Here is a 26,229-nt window from a genome sequence, read left to right on the forward strand (position 1 = left end):
TTATTCGACTATGGCAACATAACTTCTGCATTGTACCTTCACGTATGATTGAAAGCACAGGCTTTCAGACACGTACATATCTTCACAATAAAATAAAGGCACTGTCATTTTCACAATATTATAGAGCAGGGGTACTCAAACTTTTTTCCCTGCACCCCCCTGCTGGCTGTCCCCGTCTCCTCCCGCCCCCCTGCTTACCTTGGCTCTAACATCACGTTGCCATAGCAACGCGATGTCACATGGCGATGCATGACCAGCAGCGTCTGAACCAAGGTAAAGATAAGTTTACAGAGGCCTTGCAGCTCCCCCGGCATTAATTTAAATGGCTCCGGGAAGCTCACAGGGCCTCTGTAAACCCCCGGCCCCCCACTTTGCGCACCCCTGTTATAGAGCATAGCTAAAGAATACATCACATTTTTATTGTGATAACCAGTTAGGGGGTGCTTACAAGGGAAAGAGTACATAGACGGCATATTTAAGTTACCGCTGTAGCTCGTCATTTTCCAGCATTGTTGGGGTAGGTGTTACCAGAGGAGCAATTCAGAAATATTACTGTATTTATAAAACTAATCTTAGTCTTCCCATAATTTTTCACTGCATGAACCTTCTCACTGTTTGAAGAGGCAATGCACTGCAAAGCAACACAAATATTGCAACAAATGTTTTGCCAGCTTTATACTAACCTCAAGCCCATAAAGCATTGAATGACTGGGCTTCTGACGTGTAAGCCAGTGGTTTTCAACCTTTGATTGGTTAAAGGAGCAAAACATGTGAAATATTATGTTTTTTTATTCATCATCTTTTAAATAAATCAGTTCTGTAGTATTAGATAATAGTTACTTTAATGCGCCTTTTGTAAGGAGTTTTAAAGCATCCTTTGATTTCTATAGCAGGTTTTATCCCACCTCCCAAGCAGTGTAACACTTTCCAGTTTGGGATAATTTGTTGCCAACGGTCCCAGCGGTTTGAGCCGTAAACTGTAACAATAGATAATGTTACTTTAGTACAGCAGTTTCCAACTTTTTTTGGTCAAGGAACCCTGCGAAATTCTGAGGAACCTCAACGGGCTGTACCATAGGAATATTGGTGCCACAATACATACCTTTGCAAAGTACGGGCCTGCAACCTACTCTGACAATACACGAGCTCCAACAGTGTACCGGTACTTCCAATATAAGCCTGACCACCCAGGACTGGGAAGCCTATTAAGTTGACCATAACACACATACATGCGCAGCGCCCGGGTGAACTGTAATGTTATGATTTGTATTGTGCTTTGTATGTAGTGAGCCTTTGCCTTAGGTACAGCGGTGCGCAAACTTTTTGCGCTGTGGCCCTTTTTGGGTGCCGCAGCGTTCGCGCTCCCCCCTCTCCCGATGGCTCGGCGTCAAATGACGTCGCGGGTCATGTGACGTCACCCCACCGCATCATTTGACCCGCGTTGCCATGTCGACGCGTGACGTCACATGACACCGCATCACCGAAGACCCACCTGGCAGCAGGTAAGCGAGTTACAGAGACCTCCCGCCACCCCCAGCATTGAATTAAAATGCCGTGGGGAAGAGCACGGGGCCTCTGTAACTGCCCGCGCCCCCCTACAAATTCTCCCGCCCCCCCGTTTGTGCACCGTTGCCTTCGGATCACGTGGTTACTGATTACATGTTTACTATATTTACATATCTTATACATGACCCTGTTATATACAACCAAGTGTGTTGTCCCCTTTACTGGCCCCACGCATGTGTGGCAGCTAACATAGGCAACAGACTAAAGCACCGCTGGAGGCTGCTGCACGCGCGTCTGACGTCCTGGCGGCACTTGCACAGCGCTAGACCGTGATCTGCGGTATGCAGGCAGAGTTCTCTTTTTTTTTAAATTTTTTTTATTGTTTATTTTTTTAAACGATCATGAAATAAAATGATGGGAGGGGCAGGAGCAAACCGCCTCTGATTGGCTCCCTGGCGCACCACGTGACACGTCGTCGCTTGGGAACACAATCCTGTTGTAGCCCCTGCTGGTTGACGCGTCACAGTATGCAGTGAGCCAGGAAGCGAGGGGGCACTGGGGACAGCTAGGGAAGAGGTATGGGGCTGGTGAGAGGCGCGGTCGCGCGCACCGACGGCTGCAGCGGGGATCTAGCCTTAGGCCCCTGCCTCAGCATCCGGAGTATAGTATGAGGCATAGTAGAAACAAGAGGGGTTACACATGCAATGCATGCAATGCCAGTAATAAAACTGTTAACTGGCTTAGCCATTAGCTTCTCTAATTAAAGAGAGGGTAAAACACATTCACAGAACCGCACTTTAATCCGGACTCAAATAATATTTAAGGCGAAGCAGAGATCTAAATATATCTTTTCAATGCTTCAAGTACTTGATTGGCTCCAGCTCATGGCCCTGCAGGGAGGTTGTTTCGTCAATGTAAGGAAGGTTTGCAGTGCACTATTATTAACTGTAATGTAAAGTGCCTTGAGACTCCTTGGCAAAGTATGCTTTAAAGATCATAAATAGAACAAATATTATGCTTCTGAAGAGTAATCACCCATTTTTAATGGTCACATTTCTAGGGAGTCTTACATAACCTATAATTTCCCAGAGAATTTTGTAAGAGGGGCTTAATCAGGGAAAAATTCAAGAAAGAATACTTAAACTTTTAGTGTGTTGGTAATTATACAGTCTACTTTTAAAATGCTGCTACTGGGATAATAACCCAGAACAGAAAAGAACAATTGTCTTCTTCTGAGGACACAAAGTTGACTTATCTACACTTTAGAAAACGTATTACATATTTTGAGATCGCACTAAACACACTTCTGTGGTAGTCTCTGAAGATTTCCCAATGCTAAATTAATATGTTACAAAAACTCCCTTCTTGCGTGGCCAAAATTACAGTTAGCAGTAAAGAACGGAGACAGAAAAACACTTCAAATATACTGCCTTTAGGAATGCATAAAGAAGAGTCAGAATTATGGTTCCAGGTCTCTGAATGTTCCAGATTTTTGGCAAAGAAACAATATGGCTGCCAGGGTACTTCCTGTTTCTAGATCACTTCATGCTTTCCACTGAAAAAAAGAGTGGAATACATAAGTGTGTTATTGAAGATGGCATTGATAAGTACAACAGCAAGCTGTTTTTCTTCTAAACTCAACCACTGGGAATTCCTTGGACTCCTCGATAGAGCAGCTTGTTATGGAAAAAGTAGTACAAACCCTGGACTCTGCAGGTGTGATTGCACCTTCAAATCAGCATTGCTCTTTTGTCACCTTAAAAGTTACATACTAAAAGAATGCAGTCCTGCCTGTAAAATGCAACCTCGGCAAAATCTTCCTCCAGTTTCAGTCGATTATAATTGTAGCCCCCCCCCCCCCTTTCTGGGATTACTGTAATAAAAATGGCAGGGGATAGTAAGTATTTTAATCTATCTGGTACTCAAGGGGTTAATGTGGCTACAGTTTGACTTAAAATTACAAAGAAATTGTTTTTATGACAGGTCAAGACACTATGTCTGCGCTGATCTACAAAGAGCGCTTAATTGGGAGGCCATCGCTGATGTGTCACAAAGTGAAATATGTATAGTTTAGAAAGTTATAGACGATAGCCAGATCACAGGTTGCCAGCCTCAAAGAAAACCTTAACATCTTGAAATATCCCTTGTGCATTACAGAGAGGTGACAAACAGGTCCTCACTTAGTTGGAGGGCTTTAACTAAACATTATGCAGAATCTTCAAAACAGATATTTGTACTTGTTGCAAGGAGACGGATGCAATAAGACCAAACACTTGAGGTTTAGGAGGTGGCAAGGGACAGATAACCATTTTTCCTTCAAATTTAGGCGCTCGCCTAAAACATATTGATATGACTAATGTGTCTTAGTATGGCCATAAAGTTATGAAACCTTTTATATATTGAAAGTCAAAAGCAAGGTTTCTGCACTCGCGCTGTCCTCTAAAATCGAATATAATCCGTTTGCAGCCGTTGGTGCTAGGAGCCACTCCTCAAATACTCCAAAGGACCCGCTCACACAGCACACTACACGACATGCACGCGCGTTCATGACAGACTCCTGGCGGCCAATGGTAGTGTTCAGTATTGAAACTACCATTGGCTGCAAAGTACGGTGTCGTCGCTGCTGCAGTCACGGGAGTCTTTTGAAACTGATCTCCGGCTGCAGCAGCATGACGTCCATTTCAGCAGCCAATCAATGTCCAGACATTTACATTGATTGGCTTCTGAAATTGACCAGAGACTCGGCAGTGGGGACAGGGGGGGGGGGGAGGGGAGATCACCCAGCCACAGGTCATGCAAAGCAGATCATCCACTGCAGCAAAATGATAGTGGAGTAGGGGGGGTCAAGCAGAATTACTCTGGATTTAGGGCAATTTTATATAGAGATATCATGTATTGTTCAGCTAAGTATAAAACTGAAATGCTGCATACCTGGTTGTCATTGTAAAAAAACAAAAAAAACAAACACATGTAGATATTAGGGAGTATTTTGGATGCCTTTTAATAGCCCATTGGCTCCTGTCAGCGCACACACACACACACACACACACACACACACACACACACACTCTGCGCCCCCGCTCGCCCTGCCCCCCCCCTGCGTCTGCTGGGAATGGTCACAAATCGCTGGGCTGCAGGAGCGTGCGACGGAGGCGCGCATGGAACCAGGTAGCAAGCAGTGTGAGCTCGGCCTAAATGCGGAGGGCTCCACAGAGAGAAAAGAAAAATCGCACAAGTGCACCACGAAATTATATAAAATATAACAATATTTAATATTAGGTCAAAAGACCACACAACACAAAAAAAATGAATCATAATGAAACATATAACGTATACAAAATGCATGGTCACTCCCATTTAAGGGATACTGACCCAGTAAAGCCTCTATGAAGCACAATACCAACAATAACACAAAACAAAATTAAATCAAGAATAATCCCACTAAACATCCACTGATGAAGATTAATGGCAAAGCTGATTTAAAACCGCATTGAGGGGAACTCGTACTAACCACAACGCGAATGGTCCGGACTGCACGCACACACGGAAAAAGAATACCTCCTCTGGCGCTTTCTTGTTGTCTCGTTTCAGCCAATGGGTGAGTGCGCAGAGCTACCTGTCGTGACCTCTGTGCCTAATTTAACGTCCAAAGTGTGAGTAGGATCTTTGGAGGAACATTATCAATTTTTCCACTTATGTCACAACTATACTACTTTATGTAGTTTTCAGTTTTTTTGTAATTTGGTACAGCCACTGCTCCCCTCATTTTTTGGAAGCAGATACATATGATTGTCTTCATATTTCTTGGATGGTGGCAGCGAGTAGATATGATTGCAACCGAGTAAAGGGTAAATATTAGATGGTATATTGGGACTTAGTGAGGGGAAATGTTACTCCTTTGAGGGACCTTTGCAGAAGGTGAAAAGTGGGCCAGCTAAGTAGCTGTGTATTAACCCTTGTCCCATATGTAGGTCACGTGCTCACACGTGTGCCGTACATGGGCCTGGTTACACCCTGTTTTTAAAATATGCAGAGTCACCTGGTCTAGGGTGACTCAGCAGGGATTAAGCTCTGCCCATTTTCTGCCTGGAGTCAGGGAGTTAGAGATAGGCTATAAATAGGAGTGGAGAAGAACTCCACCCTCAGATCCCATCCCCTCCCTCCCCAACCCTCACCCTTTGCTAAATTCTCTTCAAAATCACCTCACTGATCCAATAGCCTCCACCGTCAGACCCATCACCATGCCACAGACCATACTAAATCCAGAGACCTGACTCGAACCCCTGCCCACTAACCAAGCAAGATCTCAATGCACCTAACCCATAGCCCGACCATAATGTTCCCCACCTCTACCCACCACAATGACATCTCAACAATTACTCTATAATCAAATCTATACGCAAGTACACCTCTGTTTTACAAACGAATGTACATCGCCCTGGAGAAGGGTGCTATACAAATGTGTGTTCAAAATAAATAAATCCCTGGAAGAGATAAGCAGACAGTCTCACAATGTATATAGCCCTGTAAATAGTTATGAAAGGGTAGGTGGCCCTGTTCTGTCTCAGATAGGGAACAGCCCTTATAGTCAGTCAGGCTCCCTAGAACTATGTTGGAGAGAAGTACAGGTTCTCTGCTGGGAGGCCTGTGGCCCCTAGGGGTTACCTCAACTGGTAGCCTTTGGACTAATGGAAGACTAGCAACTTCTATCCTTGGGCACCCTCCATCTGTGAGCATCCCAGAGAGGTATAAGGTGGGGTCCAATAGAAAGGGACCCCCTCTACCATCCCAGCACTGAAGCGCTACCAAAAGGATGGTCAGAGCAAGATATAGAACTTAAGGCCTCTTTGACCAAAGATATAAAGGGGTAGCCCAAGCAGGGACCCAGAAGCTATTATGAAAGTATGTACCATGATGAATAAGCCATATTGTGTCTAAGCCACTACTGCAAATGTTCCAAGACTGTGCCTCTCCAGGAATGCAGTAATGCATCTGGAGAAGTTGTGATTCTAATAACAGATAAACGCAATCTTGTTCATAACTATAAAGTTCCTGGCACCCATCCTCACCCAGCTGCAGAGACCCAGCACCCCGATAAGGTAATACACTGAGGAAGCCAAATACAGAGGCTATCCGATGTAAACTTCCTAGGAGCATGGAGGGTTAAATAATGAAAACAACCATTAGATTTTTCCAAAGGGTGCTGGAAATAACAGAGGGATGGTTACATTAACAACTCCCCTACCCCCTGCTTTACTGGGTGTGTGGTCAGCATATTCATAATCTATCCTCTTGTTGTCCATGTTGTAGGAAATAATGGAGGAATGACTAGGATAGATTTCTATTTACACTACATTTTCTATGATCACATGCAATGCTGCATTAGGATGATATACACCCCATCAAGCAGTGAATAGGTTAAGCATACGTCTCATAATGCGTTTATTGGCCATATTTCCATCCCAATATGGTTACGTGGCCATTACATATATCTAGTGGGAACGTCACAGCCCAACTAGTTGCTTAAAACAGGGGTGCTCAACTACAGTCCTCAAGACCCCCCACCCCTCCAGGTCAAGTTTTCAGGATATCCCTGCTTCAGCACTGGTGGCTCAATCAGTGTCCCAGTCTAACTTGAGTCACCTGTGCTGAAGCAGGGATATCCTAAAAACCTGACCTGTTGGTGGGTTTCGAGGACTGGAGTTGAACACCCATGGCTTGAAACATACTGTATGTCGAAGTAGAAGGCTGGCAATATTATCTGGTTAGCCATTTTTATTAGGCAATGTAATAAATCTTAGCAAATGCCATCTCACTTGGAGACCTTTGCTGCACAGTGAGAAACCATGGTGCTGTCAATCAATAAAGCTATTTTCTGACATGCTTGTGTAGCAACTTCAGACAAATGGAGACGTATGAGCACATGATTTGCTGTGTGCCACTTGCAGGCAGACATGATATATATTCTTGGACAGATTTACACTCCAGACAAAATGTATGTGTTTATTTGTGATGTATGGAAAAGCAAGGAGTAATCCAGTTTGAAGCAGGGGCAAAATGTCAGGCTTAGGGCAAAATGTTAGCAGAAATTACAAATTAATTCTACTCCATATAGCCCCCCAGCCATTAAACATGCCTCTCACACCATTTATCGGAAATTGCAATTTCATTTAGATTTTTTTAATAAAGCACTCCCATAAAAATATCGGATTTATCTGTGCTTCTTTTCCCGATACTAAATTAAAGTATTCACACAGATATTTGCATTCCAAATAATATTAGTGATACATTTAATATCAGCAGATTTAAAAGCAATTGAATTGAAAATGAGACAGGCAAATAGAGGCAGCTCAAATTAATGCTAATGCATTTGAAATTTCAAAGCCACATTGCTAGAGGAAAATATGTAACTACGGAGTAAATAAACATATTACTATATTTGTTTGAATGCTGTTCTGCCAGTAGTCGACATCTTTAAAATGCTAAAAAGCTTTATTACAGTTGAGACGTCTCATAATTTTACACAAGACATTCCTATGTAGGCCACGGACTTGTAAATTGATAGCGTAAAATGTTAAAGCCGGACATGGAACTGAAGGTGTGTGTGTGTGTGTGTGTGTGTGTGTGTGTGTGTGTGTGTGTGTGTGTGTGTGTGTGTGTGTGTGTGTGTGTGTGTGTGTGTGTGTGTGAACGTTACACAGCAATACAGATGTAGTCAAGGTTATTGCACCTGTTCTTGCACGGTAACGCATTTCCACGGGTAACGGAGTCCATAGTGTGGGAGACGGCGAGGAGGCGTCCGCACGGGGTGCGATCAGACTGCCTTAAGGCAGCGATTGTGCCCATAGGCCGCGTGGGCGCACGCGGAGGCAGGAGGGGGTGCAAGAAATCAGTTGAAACTGATTTCTTGGCGCGACATGCAGGTCACGTGAGCGGTTCGCCCAATGAGGGCGAACCAGCTCCATGACGCCCCTAGGAACGCCCCGTCGGCCATGGCCAGGGAAAGCACCTGCTTTCCCACCGCCTCCGCGCGGGCGAAGGCACCATGGCCGGAGCCGTAGTCGGCTCTTTCTCACTGTGTGTGTATGGCAGACAAATCTCTCACACATCTCTGACTAGCCCCACCCCCAGCTTTCCTCATGGAGCTGCGCAGTAACACACACACACACACTGGCACTCACGCAGACCCTTCTGACTAACCCCCCTCCCCCCAGCTCCCACCCCCCCTTCCCCCGCTCTCCAAACTGAGCTGCGTCGCTGTGACTTGACCTGTCAATCATCACTGCGCACAGCACATCCTGACAAATGAAGATCTGTGCTGCATACACACATTAATTCCCTTTGCCCGGCAGGTGTAATTTACCCATGAGTGACCTATTGCACTGTAAGTGCCTGGAGCAATTAGAGGGAAGGAGGGGTGGTAATGAGCGGGAGTCTGCCAAGCGGTGTTTAGCGCAGGGCTGATGCAGTATTGGCCTGGAAGGAAGGCGGCATGAACAAGATCTTTTGCTTTGCACTGAATTCTGTAGCAGTGATGTAATGAATTTCTATTGCACAGGGATCTCAGAATGAAAGTGGTAACCATACTGCTGATACATTGCACAGACTGACACAATGGTGGCGAGCAGCTAGATCATATTTTTCCGTGATGTAATCACGGTTTAACCTCAAAAGAAATAAAAAAGCAAAAGAGTTTGCTACTGTCCCGAATATAACAATTTATACCGCTGTATTGAACCTTTAAATAAGGTGATGCTCAGTAAGGGAATACAACCACCGCTTCACAAAAGTCAGCATTTTAACTAAAACATTGCAATTCAATCTTTTGCCTTAATTGAATTAAAGCCGCAATCCTACCGAATTTCAATGTTTTTTTTCCATAATTGGAATGGGTAGTGTTGGGTATGGGGGGTGGGGGGGATGGGGAAGGGGGGGAGGAGGACCTGAATATGTAAGCGGGGCTATGTTCAGCTCTGTGGATTCCCAGTTTAAGATCTTTACAGGTTTAGTTGATGGTCTTAATGTAGTTCCTGGATGTTTACGGAAGCAATCCCCCTAGCCAACCCACCCATTGTATTCCACAGGGGGTTCCCGAGAGCTAAACCACTATTTTCAGCTTTGGGGACTTCCCGGATCAAACTCTGTAGAAAAATTAATAGGAACCCCCCCCCCCCCACAAAAAAAAACAAAAAAACACAGGTAGGTGGGATTGTGGCTTTAAACTAAAATACATATAGTATAAATCAAACCACTGTAATAAATAACAATAAGATATATAAATAACAATGGTATAACTGATACATTATCTCCCAGTATAACATTTCTGCCTTGTAGATCAGTTTTCATAAAGGCATTAATATATAGAATGTATAATCTTTCAGACTTGTCATTAAAGCAGCACGTCATTCAAAATCTTGTATTTTTTTTTTTTATAATAGTTTGTTCTTGTGCTAGTTTTACGTAGCGCTTTGCAGACATTTTGCAGGCACTGGTCCCTGCCCCGTGGATCTATGTTTTTGGCGTCTGAGGCACAGGGAGATAAAGTGACCTGCCCAAGATCACAAGGAGCCGACACCGGGAATTGAACCAGGTTCCCCTGCTCCAAACTCAGTGCCAGTCAGTGCCGTTACTCACTGAGCCACTCAGTTGTGTAGTATTAGACATTATTGACTGCATTAAAAAAAAAAAAAAAAAAATCACACTTTATGCCCTTTTTTAATGATTTTGAATGTATGGAGCGTCCTTGGGCTGCTATAGCATCTATTTAGGAAGCCACACTACTTCCTCTTTTGAAATAGGCAGTCATATTGCATGCCTTGGGAAGCGGGATCTTCCATGATCGATCACGGGAGAACGGATTGATCAGCAGCGTAGGGGGTTTTAGGACTATAAAGTTGAACATATGTGGTATCTGAGATGTTTAAGAGGAGATCATGATTTCGACGATTGTGATGCTATGGAAGTCTAAGGCAGTAGTGCTTAACTCCAGAATGCAAGCCCCCCCTGAACAGGTTAGGTTTTCAGGATATCCCTGCTTCAGCACAGGTGGGACACAGTCCCTGCTTCAGAGGTAGGTCAATCAGTCCCTGCTTTAGCACAGGTGGCTCAATCACAGGCTCAGGCCTCAACAGCCTTCGCTGAAGCTGGGATATCCTGAAAACCTGACTTGTTGGGGCGGTGGGTGGGGGGGGGGGGAGGGAGAAGGGGCTTGGGGACTGGAGCCGAGCACCCCTGGTCTAAGGGGGAATTAATATGTTGACAATGATATTTATTAAACTGATGCCAGAAGCTTCGCAATTCGATTGAATGGAGAGATCATCCATGCTAATAAAGCATACTGTACCATCTTCACTTGTGTGGGGCTCTGTGCCAGCTTCCTGATCCACTTCTTCCAAAGTGCCATGTTCACTGTATGGGCTGTCACTGCCAATAAAAAAACAACAACATATGGCGAAACAGCTAAAAAAAAAAATGAAGAGCCAAAAACTTCATACAAGACCAAACAAAATATTAGCATAATATAGCATGAGAATCGCCAGCTTGTGAGTCAGAACCTCTCCCCAGTCACGTGAGTGCAGAGGAGCTCCATGTGTCAGAGAGTTCCTGATATACTGTAGGGGCCGATGATCATGTTCCTGTGTGTAGCAGTTATGAATAGGGCTGACTGAGCCACAGGCTGGGAGCCTTCCCGAAAAGAATATACTGTAGGTGTAGGTTAATGAATGGCCAGAACAAGCCACAGCCAATCCTGCTGTGGAGCTACAGAGCAGCTTTGTTTATTTATTGGTCTCACTTGGAATTGTATTTACCTATTGTGTACTATAGGAAAAGGAGGTACAGAAAAAAGTGGGTGGAGGTTAAGTAAGGGGGTACATAATGGTATTTTTTTCTAGCTGCAGTAAAGAGGTTATTCACAGTTATAAATGGCTGATTCACATCTGAAATTATTCCTTTAAAAAAAAAAAAAAAAAAAAAAAAAAAAAACATTTCATCGAGTTTCCTTACCGGGAATGTGATGAGGCACAAGACATTGTTCATGCAACACAACAGGCATCGGATATGTTTTAAAGCAGAAAGATGATACTTATTGACCTACCAGTAGTCATCCCCAGCCATGCATTTCTCATATACTGGACCCTCCAGCTCTTTAGCATCTGGGAAAATGGTCTCATGATGGATGATGATGGTTTTAACGATTTCATTCACATGAGCCTGACAGGACACCTGGTCTTGTATGTCTGGAACGGGCATTAGCGTGGGACCAAAACAAATCGCCAAGTTATAGGGGTCCATCATGTTCTCATCGCTGTACTGAGAAAGGCTGTTTAGAGGGGAAAAAAGTAGAAATGTGGAAATTTACTATAGTAAGTATTTCATTGAAAATCGTTTAGCAAAACTGGGGCTTGAAATGTGCGATGATCCAGATATTTGAAGGGTCTTCACCATGAGCACTAAGATATGAGTTTGGCCCTACAATACTATTCAAAATGGGTGGGCTCCTGCTTCAAAGGCATAGTAATTAAAACCCCATTCTACCAAGGAAAGGCAATTAATTAAAGTATGGTGTCTTTGAACCTGAATACAAAACAGGTTATTAGCAACACTAGTAAATTTACCTATCTTGTTGCACATTCAAATGCATGTTTTCTTCAGCATTAATTTGTCCAGTATTACCAATTAAGACTACTATTCAAAACATAATTACCATTTTTCTAGAACATGAAGCGCTTATAAATTAATATTGTACCTTCAGGACACTTAATCAGAGGCAATGAAAATCTGCAGGTGTTAAGTTTCATTACTGACAAGAGTACGGTGACCGTGACAGAACAAGAAAACGTCAAATATATTTGATTAATAATTTAAAGGGGCAATACCCCTTCGGACCAAAGTGTACCAACACCAGTGACCTGTTTAAGGGGTTACAGCGGATACCCAACTCTGACAGTATTTTAAAAACACGCTTTTGGTTTGTAAACATGGTGAGCAGAGGCTTGGGATGGGTTGGATTTCCTCGAGCGACTCCATTTTGGGAGTGTTTAGCAAGTGCTTGTACAGTCAGAGTCCCCTCTCCACACCTCTCCCCTTATCTGATTGCCTCTGAGAAGGACAGGGTGGGACATGGGTAAAGGAAACACTCGATTTACAAAACACTCAACCATTCAAACACCCTTAAAAAATGCAATTTGTAAGGAGAAATAAGTAGCCGACAAATGTTTGCTAGAAGTATTAGTCGATTTGATTAGGGAAGCAAATTAGCCTGTGAAATTATTTACAAAAACTTGTTTTCTGGGCGGCTATGAGGGATTGGACATAGATACCACACTGAAGACGATCCTTACAACGTGACTTGATCTTCAGCTTCCAAAAACTTGACATATTCCCACTCCTGACCAACAAATGTAAAATGGCAGGCGTATATAAAACTTTTACCCGACACGGTTTGAAAAGATTTAATGTAGGCGTTTGAACACAAGTAACAGTATTATATAGCAGAAATAGGGGGATAAACTTGATCAAAATAAAAAGTACAGGATTTCGGGACATATTTACTAAGTGGTGCTATGCCACAAGACCTCTTATGACCCACTCAAGTGAATGGATTGGTATAGACTGAGTGACGAGGAAGGAAGATGACAGGCCGACCCATTGGCTCTATATAATGAGGCAACACCGTGATGACAGAAGAATAAACATGCTGCCACCAGCATCAGCCCCAGTCACACACTGACTTGTACCGCTTCCTCGGGCTGAAAGATTGTAACTCTGCAAGTGACACAAAGTAATTAGGCAAACCAACATGACTTGAATCCCCTCATATAACAGCAATAGAAGATCAAAGGTCATGTCTATAAATTCAATAAACATTTGAGTAATTGTAGGTTGCTGCCAGTGTAAAACAAAAATAAAAACCACAACCATATCACATGTACAGTATGGCTCAGTTACTATAATTATTAGGATATCATTTTATAAAGTGTTGATGTCAAAACATAGAAAGTGCATTAGTATTAATTATATGTCGTAAATAACACCATCAATATACCAAATATATCGTTTATACAGTAAAGTTGTCCTTATCCTATTCTAGTACATTACTAAACACACACCAAAGCAATTCCTACCTACATACTGCTCAAATACGTGATTCAGACATCATACCAATGATATCTGTAATGATAAAGTCACAGATAAACATGCTGTGAAGCAGACGTTACCTTCCGCTAAGATTAAAACCCTACTCAGATGAATATACCTGGAATCTTCTGCAGCGAAGGAAAAAGACTGCTTCACGGCAAATTGAATAGGCGCCATAGAATCTATAAAGGACTACCGGGTCCAACACATTATCACGCTTAAAGACATTAGCATATAATCACCAACAATTTGGCAGTAAATTCCTTCGAGACAGAGAAATGAGAATCTATGCTCTGCAAGTGTCTCAATACTTCCAGCACTAATAGGGTTATTTTGTGGGTTTAGTGCCAGAGGGAGCTGCAATGGATTACAAAGTAATGTTGAAAGCCCAATGTGGCACTGCGGGGTTATCTTTTTTTGTGATTCGTATCAATTCATCTTCAGAGTTGTTTGCTCATATCTGTTCCTATCACCATCGACCAGAGCTGTGCTATACACAAGCAGTGATGCTGTGTGCGCGCTAACCTGCTGGATGATGATTGAATTACATACTCGGGTGAAACAGTAAGCAGGGCAGGCAGGTGGAAAAAAGAAAAGATTTACTGTTTGCCTTTGAATATCTGACATAACCTTTGAAAGTTACGCTAGTTTTGTTTTCACTTATCTATTCTCCCCAGCAGCAGCACTAGCTGAATTCATAGCAGCTGCCGAGCTTCAACTCTACTATTCCACATTAGCACCACCTCGGCTTTATAAAAGGGTTCAGGCTGAACAGCAGATATTCTATGCACAAGGCTGACTGAAGCGGTGCACAAGGAATGAACCGGTAACACGATCACACTGCAACTTATAAATACTGTATGTAATTGTGAGGGGAAAACAGCACCGTATCTCTGACACAGACCACCAACACAAAAAGAATGATATCTGAATAATGCAACGCCACCATCTCTTATGCTTTTAAAAGTAAATAATACATTGAGTTTTTACACCAAGTAGCTTTTGATGGATGATTTTTCCAATATAATGAGTGCAATAGCATGACTGTTTGGAGCAGCGAACGGTATATTTTATATCGGACAGTGAGCAGGTACTGTCGTTTTGAGCTCTGTGCAAATGGCACCAACTTTACAGTTGACGTTCTTCAGGACAAGAGCTCATTGTAAATGTACTGTTCTAACACACAGCTGTAGGTAAAAAGGTTTCTTACTGAAATAAACATCAACAATGGACTCTGCCAATATACTTACTGGTTGAGGAATGCCAAGAGGTATCTCATGACTATAAGCACTGTCCTGGGCAGCGTAAGGAGCAGTTTACGGATGTGAACAGCCCTCTCGTAGAGATTCTCGATTCCTGTGAATGAATCACATGGTCAGGGCTTAGAATCTATGAACTATAATGTCATTGAATTCAGGCCAACTACATAAACTGTCAATACCGTGGCAAAATATGAAGGGAAGATTAAATAGACAACAATTCTTCCTATGCAAACTCTTAAGCAACTAAGCATTATTGTGTTCGTATTGCCATTAATTACCAGTCTTGAGAATACGCCGTTCATATGCGCAAGGACAGTACAACTTGCTTAGCCACTTAAAGGTTCAGTATAATTTAAGACAATTGACGTCAAATATTTAATATACATTTAATGTAATACAGAAGTCTTTTTTTTAAATACAATACTGTAACCAGGCAGTCCCCCAGATCCTAACCGGGCTATGCTTGGCTTCAGGGACTCCCCACTTCCTAAGACACTTGTCTTTTTATGTGCTGTTAAAATTAAAGAATAAATCAAAGATGGATGTTCGGGTTATCCAAGAGGAAGCTGTATTATCATGATTGTATGACTGTGCGGTTTATTATTGGTCCGTGGGAGCGAGATTGGATGGCAGCCATATTTATTTCCCATAAGGGACCAGATACAGACACATAAAAAGTTAAATATTACAGGAACCGGGGAGTCCCTGAATATAAGAAAAACAAAACTCCCTATTCAATTCCAGGAGAAACCACTGGTTCCAATTCTTTAAAAAAATAAATAAAAAAAATAGGAATAGGGTGGGATTACGGCTTAAAGTACCGCAATTATTTCACGAGAGATCTTTAATATTATTGCATATTCGACAGTAAACCAAATGACCTTTCACTTGCATTTCATTGAGCATTTGTGATACATTATCGACTGTTTAATTGGATTTACTGTAAAGTGAGGAACCTGTTAAAATGAACCAGGTGCATTAGTCAATATAGACTGAGAAGCATCAATCAAGGATTTATTATACCTGTCACACACAGTTAAAGGAGCATCTTCCCTCAAGTTACAATTGAGCCGAATATGGCTTCACTCACATCTGACTTTAGAAATACTTCCACCCCCACCACCCCCCACCTCATCCCTCAAGGAACCCCAAACTATCAAGCGGACCGATACAATAACATGAATGGTCTGTTCTTATGCACACTGTGGAAATATGGGTCACTTTTCTCAAATTTACATCGACCTTGGCCCCTTGCGGACGCACTTACCTGAACACCTTCCTACTGTTTCTGCACGTTTTTCCTTCTTACCAATTAGATTGTAAGCTCTTTGGAGCAGGGACTCCTTTTCCGAAATGTTACTTTTATGTCTGAAAGCACTTCTTCCCAGTATGTGTTATTGGTATTTGTTATTTATATGATTGTCACGTGTATTACTGCGGTGAAGTGCTATGTACATTAATGGCGCTATATAAATAAATAAAGACATACATACAAATTTAAAGACAAAAATAACGTCAAAGTCACTGAGAAGAAGTACTCCGGTGAGAATACTGGGAACTATTATTTTCCTTCCAAAGCAAACGCTCGTTTTTCAAAATGAATACCATACACTGGCCAACTCGCCATAATTATCAGTATTTTCTTTACAGGTTAAAAAGGTCCTCCGGCTACAGTAGCTAAGTAGTGGATCAACAGCTATAATTATGGTGTTTGATCTTTCAAATACAAGAATACCAAAATGCTTAGAAATCTAAGATGATAATAATTGCTTCATATTGCGATTGGCTAATTTTGAGGGGAAGGAGTTATGAACATGTGTGAATATACTCGTTAGCATGGTCCCTGTGGTATTGCTGTGCCGTTTTAAGGGTACTTTATGTATAAGGTTATAAAACTATGCTTTTGCGTGAAGTCTCAGCTCTGTTCTGAAAGATCTTATACAAAGCAGCAGCACATACAAGGAAAACCATACATTAAATTTAATATGTGCAAGTACAGTTGGCAAAATCAGTAGAACTAATGAAATTGTGTTCTCAGAATCTCAAATAGCACACCATGTTCGAATGCATGCAGACACTAGTTATAGGCTATTTTTAAATGTACGACTCACTAGGCGGTTTACCATTACGGGCTTGCTGGCCTTCGTCTTGTGTCTCTTGGGGTATTTTCAGAAAATGTTCTATGTGCCACAGATGTATCTGTCTAACACACAGCTTGCAGGTCAAATGATGCATCAGTCATTCCTTTTGTGACCAGAAAACCTTGCTCAGGGACTGCTCAGTGGCAAAAGAGTTAATTAAAAAATGCAGCATAGTTATTGATCTATAATGTACTAAAATTTCCCCCAGAGGTCCATTACTGTATTTCCTTGGCTGAGAACAGCAGCAACAACCATAACAGCTTAAAATGTGATGCAAACAGGTGTGCTCATGAGCAAGAGTCCCATGTGTGCTGGCCAGGTAATTGTAAACATGGGTTGCTTTTGCTAGAAGTGCCACCAGAGAACTAACATATTACAAAATGGTTTACCCCTAAGCCTGGGGGTGCAAGCTGGGGTATACAGATAATACCCAAACACTTCAAGGCCCCCAAAATGTGTTAGGTATACAAGGTGTTGGAAATTTGACTGAAGGGAGCCAAGATCTTACAGGCAATGTACCCGACAACCAAAGTTCTAACATACTGTATCAAGGCAGAGCTACTGAGGGCCGGCGCAAGGGTTTCATGTACCCTAGGAGAAAACTTAAAATTTGCGTCCCTAAAATAAAATAAACAGTGCCTAAGTGTCCTTAGGCACTTGCCTGTGCCTGCCGCCCTGCTTCTCCTTCAGAATCCAGCGTCAAATGATGCCGAGGACGTCACCAACGTGACGTTGCATGACGTCGCAATACCACAGTAACACGACGTCTTGACGTCACGGTTGCCATGGCAACGAGACACCGTGTGACGCTCGATTTTGAAGGAGAAGCAGGGCGGCAGAACGGAGGCGGCTGGCACAGGTAAATAAGTCCCTTCCCATTAGGTCCGATAGGCCAGAGAGCGCGGCAAATGCAAATAGGGGCGAACATTCTTGCCGACCCAAAATGTTGCCACCTTAGGCCCGGACCTAACGGGAAATCTGACACTGGTGGCGTAGCTATCGGGACTGCAGATGGTGTGACCGCAGCCCAGCGCGACACAAAATAAAAATAATAGGGCGCCAAAATACCGGACAATAAGCCCCTGGGACTCTTGCACCCGAGGCGACCACCGAGGTTCACCTAATAGACAGGCCGGCCCTGGACTTCAACTGGGCCCTTTAAATCACATGGGGGATTAGGCTGTAAAGGGATTAGGCTGCAGGGGTAATCCTCATCAACTTCCCCAACTCCTTCCAAAAAAATAAATAAAGAAACGGAAAACAAAACCCGGTTAAAAAAACAAAAACAAAAAAAAAACAATCCTGGATAGTGTAGAGTCTATATTTCATCATTGACAAAACCATTATTATGAGAGAATGATCGCTATTTATTATACCCCATCAGAACCTGACATTTCAGACACCTCAGAGTGCGAGAATACTGATATTGGAGCATGAGACCACAGCCGAATAAGCAGGACGGGCTTATGACTACATTAACATAATGGGGAGTACCAAATACTGCACCTTTAGTTCTTCGTCACCTCCCTGTTCAAGAGGTCATCAACTCATTGAAGCCATCCTTGTACCAGAACTCAATCTTAATATTTAGAACAGGTCCTGATTACATTGAGAATGATTTATTTTATAACTGACATCTGCACTGCTTTAGCAGTTATAGTTAACTCCAGGCTAGTGGAGGTTATGAAACTGCAGTGTCTTAAAGGAGCAATTCATGCATTTAAGATTTTTTTTTTAACATACAGTAGGATTGAAGCAGGGGGGTCTCCGGAGCGGACGCCCATTCATTTCAGTTCTGGGGACTTTTGCTTTTGGAGTTTAAAGCAAAAGTCATGGACTAAGAAGAAGCCAAACCTCATGATGTCACGGCTTCCTATTGGCCCACAGGGCTTGGGAGCTCTGAAAAACTGACATTACGTGATCCCTGCTAGGCGACCGGAGACCGGCACCCCCTACGAAAGTAAGCATCTCTGGAAGCAGGGGGTCCCCGGAGCTGAAATGAATGGGGTTCAGCTCTGGAGACCCCCTGCTTCGAGCCTACATTAATAAACAAACAAAAACCTTTTGGGGGTATATGCAGTGTAGCTGTAAAGCACGCTCACGGACCACTGATGTAGGAGATCAGAGCAGGACTCGTTCACTTGCCTAATTATTTTAAAAACCAGCCAGGCTTCTAGGAAGAATTTCTGCAACAGCGCTCCCACACAGTCCGACTGTAAAATACTCTAGTAACAAAACACATGCCTGCTACTGATTCAGCAAACTTATTTTCCTCTAGCAGTTTCTGGTTTCCACCTGCGTAGAACCATAGTGACTATTATACTTAAAAGTGACTGTGTGAAACCAAAATATGAGGAAGTCAAGTATGTGTAAGTGGAGCTGGCATATTTAGAAAATGTATTTACAGGCTGCTCGTTTCCTGGGGATTTTTAAAAAAAAAAAAAGATGAATACATACTGTAGATGGAATAAAACTGCAAATTAGGAACACATGGCAATCCAATAAGCCAGGTTCTCCATTAAATGGAATATTGTTAGACCCATTTAATCAGAGACCTAATTTGACCCTTCATAACAACCCATATGGGGTTTCTTAAGTTATTTGCTTTTTAGTGCAATGCTGCTGTAAAAACATAAGCTGAACACTTGACATCAGAAACCAAAAGCTGTATCTTAACAGAAGTGCAGATGAAAACAATAAAACATAATAAAAAAGGAGGAGACTGTTGGAACAGAAAACAAACGCAAATGGAGATTTAATTAAAAAAAAAAAAAAAAAAATAGCAGAAGGAAACGTAACTAAAAAGTGTTGTGTGCAAAATCTGAGCTCAGAGAAAATCACATTCCATAGACATTTAGTCCCCGTATTCAAGCAAATTGTAACTTGTTGCCATTCAAGGCTCGCCAGGAGCAAAAGAGCAAATAGTTTAATGTTTCAGTTCCTGTAATATCAATGTATCTGTGTTTCCCCCACCCAATGGGAGATTCTGCCATTACAGCGTGTGTGGTGCATGCTACCTGTTGGTAAGCAGGAGAGCCGAGTCGGCCGCCGATGTTTGTGGGGACACAGGACAGGTTTTCTGGGGTACATACTCGACAGACCTCTAGTGGTACAGCGCCTCCATCTGCCGCAGGCTCCAGATGTATGGAGGCGATCTCCTACGGTAGAACACAATCCCCTCTCCTTCCCCAGAAAGATCACACACCAGGCAGGAGGAATGAATAACTGGAACTGGTTTATTCTATTCAGCAGTCACAGCAGGCCTCTGCCCTATGCAGTCTCTGGCTTGTTATCTAGCTGTAGGATGCTGGACCTGGCACTATGAGTCAAGGACCCCGCAGCAGTCCTTGTAGTCTTCCCTGATCCTCTACCAGGAGAAAGGTGCACACTCACTCTCCCCCAAGGGGAAGAGGAACAGGAAAGGCCAATATTCAGGCAACCTGTGTGTGACCTGCCTCTCTCAAGTGGGGAGAGGCACTGACTAAATTTGGGCGGCAACCCCCTTAAGTACAACCAGGAGGAGGGCACCAGGTCTGACCCAGGATTGGGTAGAACCCAGGCCTGGTTTCACCTCCACCCCTGTCACTCAAGAGTACTGCTGGGAGTGGGGAAAACCCATGATAAGTACTGACAGGCCTGCTCTTAACAGGACTTTCTGCCAGGAAGGCAGACTGGTAACCAAGAAACAGCCCTGGCAACATCAATTATAATTTTTATTGTTGTCAGTAATGATTAAAGTGCTTGTTTTCTACATTACAGGGCAGTCACAAATCCCACTGCCCCCATAAGCCATTTTTATAATAACATAGGGTGTTGTGGAGAATGAAAGGCAGTGATATTTTTACCTTTGGACAAATATCTGGTGTAACCCAGGATGAAGAATTGTAGAGAAATTGTATACAATGGAATGTAGAAGGATTGTTTTTCACAGTTGAAGCTTTAACAACTTGGTAGTTGGAATAGACCCTAAGTGCAGAGTACTGTTAAAAGTCAATATCTCTATTCTTTTATTTACTTTTTCTATACATACTGTAATATGATGAAGGTGACACTACCCTAGGTCTCAAACGTTTGTAAAAAAAAAAAAAAAAGTTTTGAAATTTTTTATAAATAACTTATTGTATAAAATACAATATCAAGACTGCCAGACCATAACGAAATGTATTAAGCTATTGTGACTAACTATTTACTCCTAATAGGTGATCTTAAGTTAGTTCAGTTGCCAACAGCCATGCTGTTCTACCCACATTTTATGTCACTTTAGAGAGGTTCGTTACTCACAAGGAGGGCCACCGATAAAAGAAACGTGGTCTCATCACAATTTACAACACAAATCAACAACACTACAGTAGAAGGGATTAACATCTTCATATATGCATCCTTTGAAATCACTTGGTAGAAATGTTTAAAAGTACCACTGTAAAACGCACTTCAGACCTCGAGGAGAGATCCCCGTTAATCGGCTGCAAACTCCTTATCCAAGGAGTGGCCGCTATGTAATACTCTGCAGGCCTCCCACTGGCGAAGTGACCACTATGTAGCCTTTTAAACAATACTGATTGTGACTACTTGCTTCTAAACTTCCATTTAGAGATTGGAAGAAACAATAACGCAATCCAAGACCACAACCGAAATCTGGACCTTTTACAGATGCCGACTTCAAAGAAATAAAGTGTGTGTGAAAATATTCAAGAGAAAATCTAGAATATTTGAAATAATTAGAAACCAGCAGTAAACATGGAAAATAGTCAATCCATACTGTACATTTCTTTAAATCAGGTTTCATCCATAAATCGGATGAGTATTCTTTCTAAGGCTTAGAAGCTAACCTGTGGCATGTGCTTGAAAGTTTAATATTTACGAATCGGTATCAACATTAAAGTCTGACAATTACTTCTGCCTGTTAAGTTATTTAATGCTCCAAAACATACCTAGAAATTAACCAAATGCACTCAGACCCATATACTATATATTAGTCATTGGTCTAAACCGAACATGCAACCACATTACATCCCCAAAACAAGCACCAACACACGACCCTTTTAAATTACATTACGTTGAAACATGGGAACAACTAGTCTGTCCATTCTTGACAACTATAGTAACATTGCAGGCGCTACCTAATTCATTTCATTCTTAAACCGCTTCTCAAATTCTTAAAGTGGGAATCTGGTTTTATATTTTCAAGTTATTGTGTAGCGCACATTGTGTAATGTAACATTTTGGTTTTATTGGTTGCCTAGCTTTACTTTGCTATATTTAGAACAGAACTTCCTCAGGATTTCCATATTATATTGTCTGTTTAGATCAGCAGACCAAGAAGTGACTCATACTTTGCAGTGATGGACAATGACAAACATTACTGGGACTATAAAGCGCTGATAAGTATAAACAGGGATTAAAGCAGAAGTGCCCCACAAATAGAGATTTTGTCTCTACATCTAACCTGAACCAGGGGGTCCCGCAGAGCTTATCCACGAATCCCCAACAGCCTGGTCTCCCCAGGTGATATTTGCACGTTTTATTTGTGTGCCTGTTTTAACACAACAGAGGTGTCCCCTAGACGTCATGGGGCCAGAGGAGTTCCAGGGACCCATTGTTACAGATAAAATAAAAACGTTTAAAAAAAAAAAAAAAGTCTAGTTACACGGTTCCAACTGGACACTTATGTCTAGCAAATATGAGAAGGTAATTTTAAATGCTTTGGGAACTGTGCATTACCTCCCTTCTGCACTAAACCAGATCATCAGCCAAGAGATTCCAAAAGCTACCGTTTCCACCGTTGGCGCCTCATGCTTTTGAGCCTCTGCAAACATCATGTTTGATATTACTGTGCATTAGAGGCAAAGTGATGCTCTGCAAATTGCATTACATTTTCTCTAGGAAGAATGAATTGTGGGAGGTGCAATATACAGAGACACTGAACATCATTAAAATGGCGTCACATGTTCATTTTTGATTTGGGGGAAGGTTACTTCCTTCTTTTCCAGAACCTAAAAATGGCACGCTTTTCTTGCGTGTACTGAGTTATATGTGTGGTTGATTTCAAGTGCTGGTTGTTTAAAGTGTGTGCAGTTAGAACCAGAAGCAGTTTGAACAAGGAAGCGGTTAAACAAGGTACAGTTATTGAAGTACAGTTTACTGTTAGTACTTCTAAACTTCATAGTTGCTAGAATGAGCAGGATTGAAAATGCAACTCAATGCACATCTTGCCACATGTATGTGCACTTGGAGCAGCTGTTCCAAGGAGCATACCGCTGTGAAAAGTGTGAGCGGGTGGTCTCTTTAGAGTCAGAGATTGCTGATCTTAAGAGGCAACTTGCAATATTGAGGGACATTGGCAATCTTGAAAGGGAATTAAAGCTCACTGAGCAGGCCCTTGCTTCGACTAGTGGTGCAGATGGTGGCGCTGTTAGTGAGGAGCAGGTAGGTAGCTTGGTTGCTGTTAGTGAGGAGCAGGTAGGTAGCTGGGTGACAGAAGGGGAAGCAGGGGCAATAGGGAGAGGCAGGTTGTTTCTGAGCTGACACATCCCAATAGATTTGCCATGTTGAGTGAAGATATTGGGAATGTTGGGGCAGAAATGGCAAGGCTGGGGGAGACTAATTCCTCTAGCAGCCAGGGGAATGGTTCCTGGGGACTCTGGATGCACAGATACAAAGAAAGATTGTGGTGGTAGGGGACTCCATTATCAGGAAGGTAGATAGGGCAAACTGTTGCCAGGACCGCATTAACCGAACAGTTTGTTGTCTCCCGGGTGCTCGGGTTCGGCACATTGCGGATCGGGTAGACAGATTGTTGGGGGGGTGGGGGCAGGTATTGACCCGGCGGTCTTGGTACACGTTGGCACCAATGACAAAGTTAGAGAAAGATGGAGGGTCCTAAAAAATTATTACAGGGATCTAGGCCAAAAGCTTAAGGCAAGGACCTCCAAGGTAGTATTTTCTGAAATACTACCAGTGCCATGCGCTACCGCAGGGAGACAGTCAGAGATCAGGGAGGTTAATGCATGGCTAAGAAAGTGGTGCAGGAAGGAGGGGTTTGGGTTTTTAGAGCACTGGGACTCCTTTTCTGAGAGGTGCCATCTATATTCTAGGGACGGATTGCACCTCAATGAAGAGGGATCTTCTGTGCTAGGGGGGAGAATGCTAAAAAGGTTGGAGGAGATTTTAAACTAGGATGGAGGGGGGAGGGAAATGAAACAGATAATGAACTAAATGGAATAGATGAGGATACAAGGTGGTATGGAGGTAGAATGGGGGCAAGTGCAAGTTTGACAATCAGTGAGACACCCATAGTAAATACAGATAATACTAGAAACCTTCTAAAGACTAAACAAAGTGGGCGCAGAAAGGAAGGAGCAGATAAGATAATAGTACAGGCTGAAAAAAAACTGAAATGCATGCTTGCTAATGCAAGAAGCCTGACAGATAAAATGGGGGAGCTTGAATTAATAGCTGCAAGGGAACAGTATGATATCATAGGCTTTACTGAAACATGGTGGGATGAAACTCATGACTGGACAGTTAATTTAGAGGGTTATTCTCTTTTTCGGAAGGATCGAACAAATAGAAGGGGAGGTAGAGTATGTTTATATGTTAAACCGGATCTAAAGTCTATTATAAGGGATGATGTCTATGAAGGGAATGATGAAAATGTAGAGACTTTGTGGATAGAAATTAGCAGTGGAGGTAAAAGTATAAAGAAAATGTTTGTGGGAATATGCTATAAACCACCAAATATATGTGAGATTGAGGAAGCTAAAATACTTTTGCAAATGGAGAAGGCATCAAAACTGGGTCATGTTTGCATAATGGGGGATTTTAATTATCCAGACAGACTGGGGCAATGAGATTAGCGTTACAACAAAAGGGAACAGGTTTTTGGGGGTGCTTAAAGACAATTATATGACCCAAATTATTGAGGAACCAACCAGGAGAGGGGCAGTTCTGGATTTGGTCATATCAAACAATGTAGAAGTAATAACAAATATTCAAGTCCTGGAACATTTGGGTAACAGTGATCATAACATGGACCTTCAATTTGGAAAGGCAGATTTTAATAAACTGAGGTCTAATCTAGTAGTAATACAATGGGTTGATGTTTTTGCAGGGAAAAATGTAGAAGATAAATGGACAGTCTTTAAAACATTGTTAAAAAAGCACACTTATCAGTGTATACCCTTGGGTAATAAGTATAAAAGAAATAAGTCAAAACCAATGTGGCTAAATAAACAGGTAGGGGAGGAAATGGACAAGAAGAGGAAGGCGTTTAGATTCTTTAAGTCAGAAGGGACAGAGACATCGTATCAGAATTATAAGGAATGTAACAAAAATTGCAAAAGGGCAATCAAATGAGCAAAAATGGATAATGAAAAAAGGATTGCAATAGAAAGTAAGCTCAACCCTAAAAAAATCTTTAAGTACCTTTATAACAAAAAATTGAGAAAAGAAAATATAGGACCCTTTCAGTGTGAGCTGGGTAGGCAGAGATAAGGAAAAAGCTTAGGTATTAAACAAATTCTTTGCCTCTGTGTTTACCAGGGAAGAATCAAGTTCAATAGTAGTGCCGCAGGAGGAAGCCACAACCTCCATATTAATGAACAATTGGTTAACTGAGGAAAAAGTTCATAAGCGACTTGAAAAAATTAAAGTTAATAAGGCACCTGGCCCCGATGGCATACATCCAAGAGTTCTCAAGGAGTTAAGCTTAGTAATAGCAAAAACATTATATTTAATATTCAAGGACTCCATTTCCACAGGCTCAGTACCACAAGATTGGCGTAAAGCATATTCAAGGACTCCATTTCCACAGGCTCAGTACCACAAGATTGGCGTAAAGCATATGTGTTGCCTATATTTAAAAAGGGAGCTAGATCACAACCGGGAAATTACAGACCTGTAAGCCTGACTTCAATAGTAGGGAAACTACTTGAAGGTTTAATACGGGATAATATTCAGGAATACCTAATGGAAAATAAAATTATTAGTAATAGTCAGCATGGATTTATGAAGGATCGATCTTGCCAAACTAACCTTATTTGTTTCTTTGAGGAGGTAAGTAGGAATCTAGACCAGGGTAATGCCGTTGATGTGGTCTACTTAGACTTTGCAAAGGCTTTTGATACGGTTTCACACAAGAGGTTAGTGTACAAAATAAAGAAAGTTGGACTCAGTAATAATAT

The 26,229-nt window shown here is 42.2% G+C and overlaps 1 protein-coding gene across 6 annotated transcripts in view; it reads right to left on the minus strand.

Annotated features, from left to right (window-relative positions):
- Nucleotides 1-26,229, minus strand: part of SRGAP1 (SLIT-ROBO Rho GTPase activating protein 1) — a 195,575-nt gene that overhangs the window by 10,796 nt on the left and 158,550 nt on the right. For all 6 annotated transcript variants that reach the window (XM_075600380.1, XM_075600379.1, XM_075600378.1 and 3 more), the window contains 3 exons: nt 14,895-15,000; nt 11,603-11,827; nt 10,850-10,929 (listed from right to left, as the gene is read on the minus strand). In XM_075600380.1, coding sequence (XP_075456495.1) covers nt 10,850-10,929; nt 11,603-11,827; nt 14,895-15,000 — 411 coding nt within the window. The remainder of the gene's footprint in view (nt 1-10,849; nt 10,930-11,602; nt 11,828-14,894; nt 15,001-26,229) is intronic.

This window comes from Ascaphus truei, chromosome 5 (assembly GCF_040206685.1).
Source record: "Ascaphus truei isolate aAscTru1 chromosome 5, aAscTru1.hap1, whole genome shotgun sequence".
NCBI classification, from domain to species: Eukaryota; Metazoa; Chordata; class Amphibia; order Anura; family Ascaphidae; genus Ascaphus; species Ascaphus truei.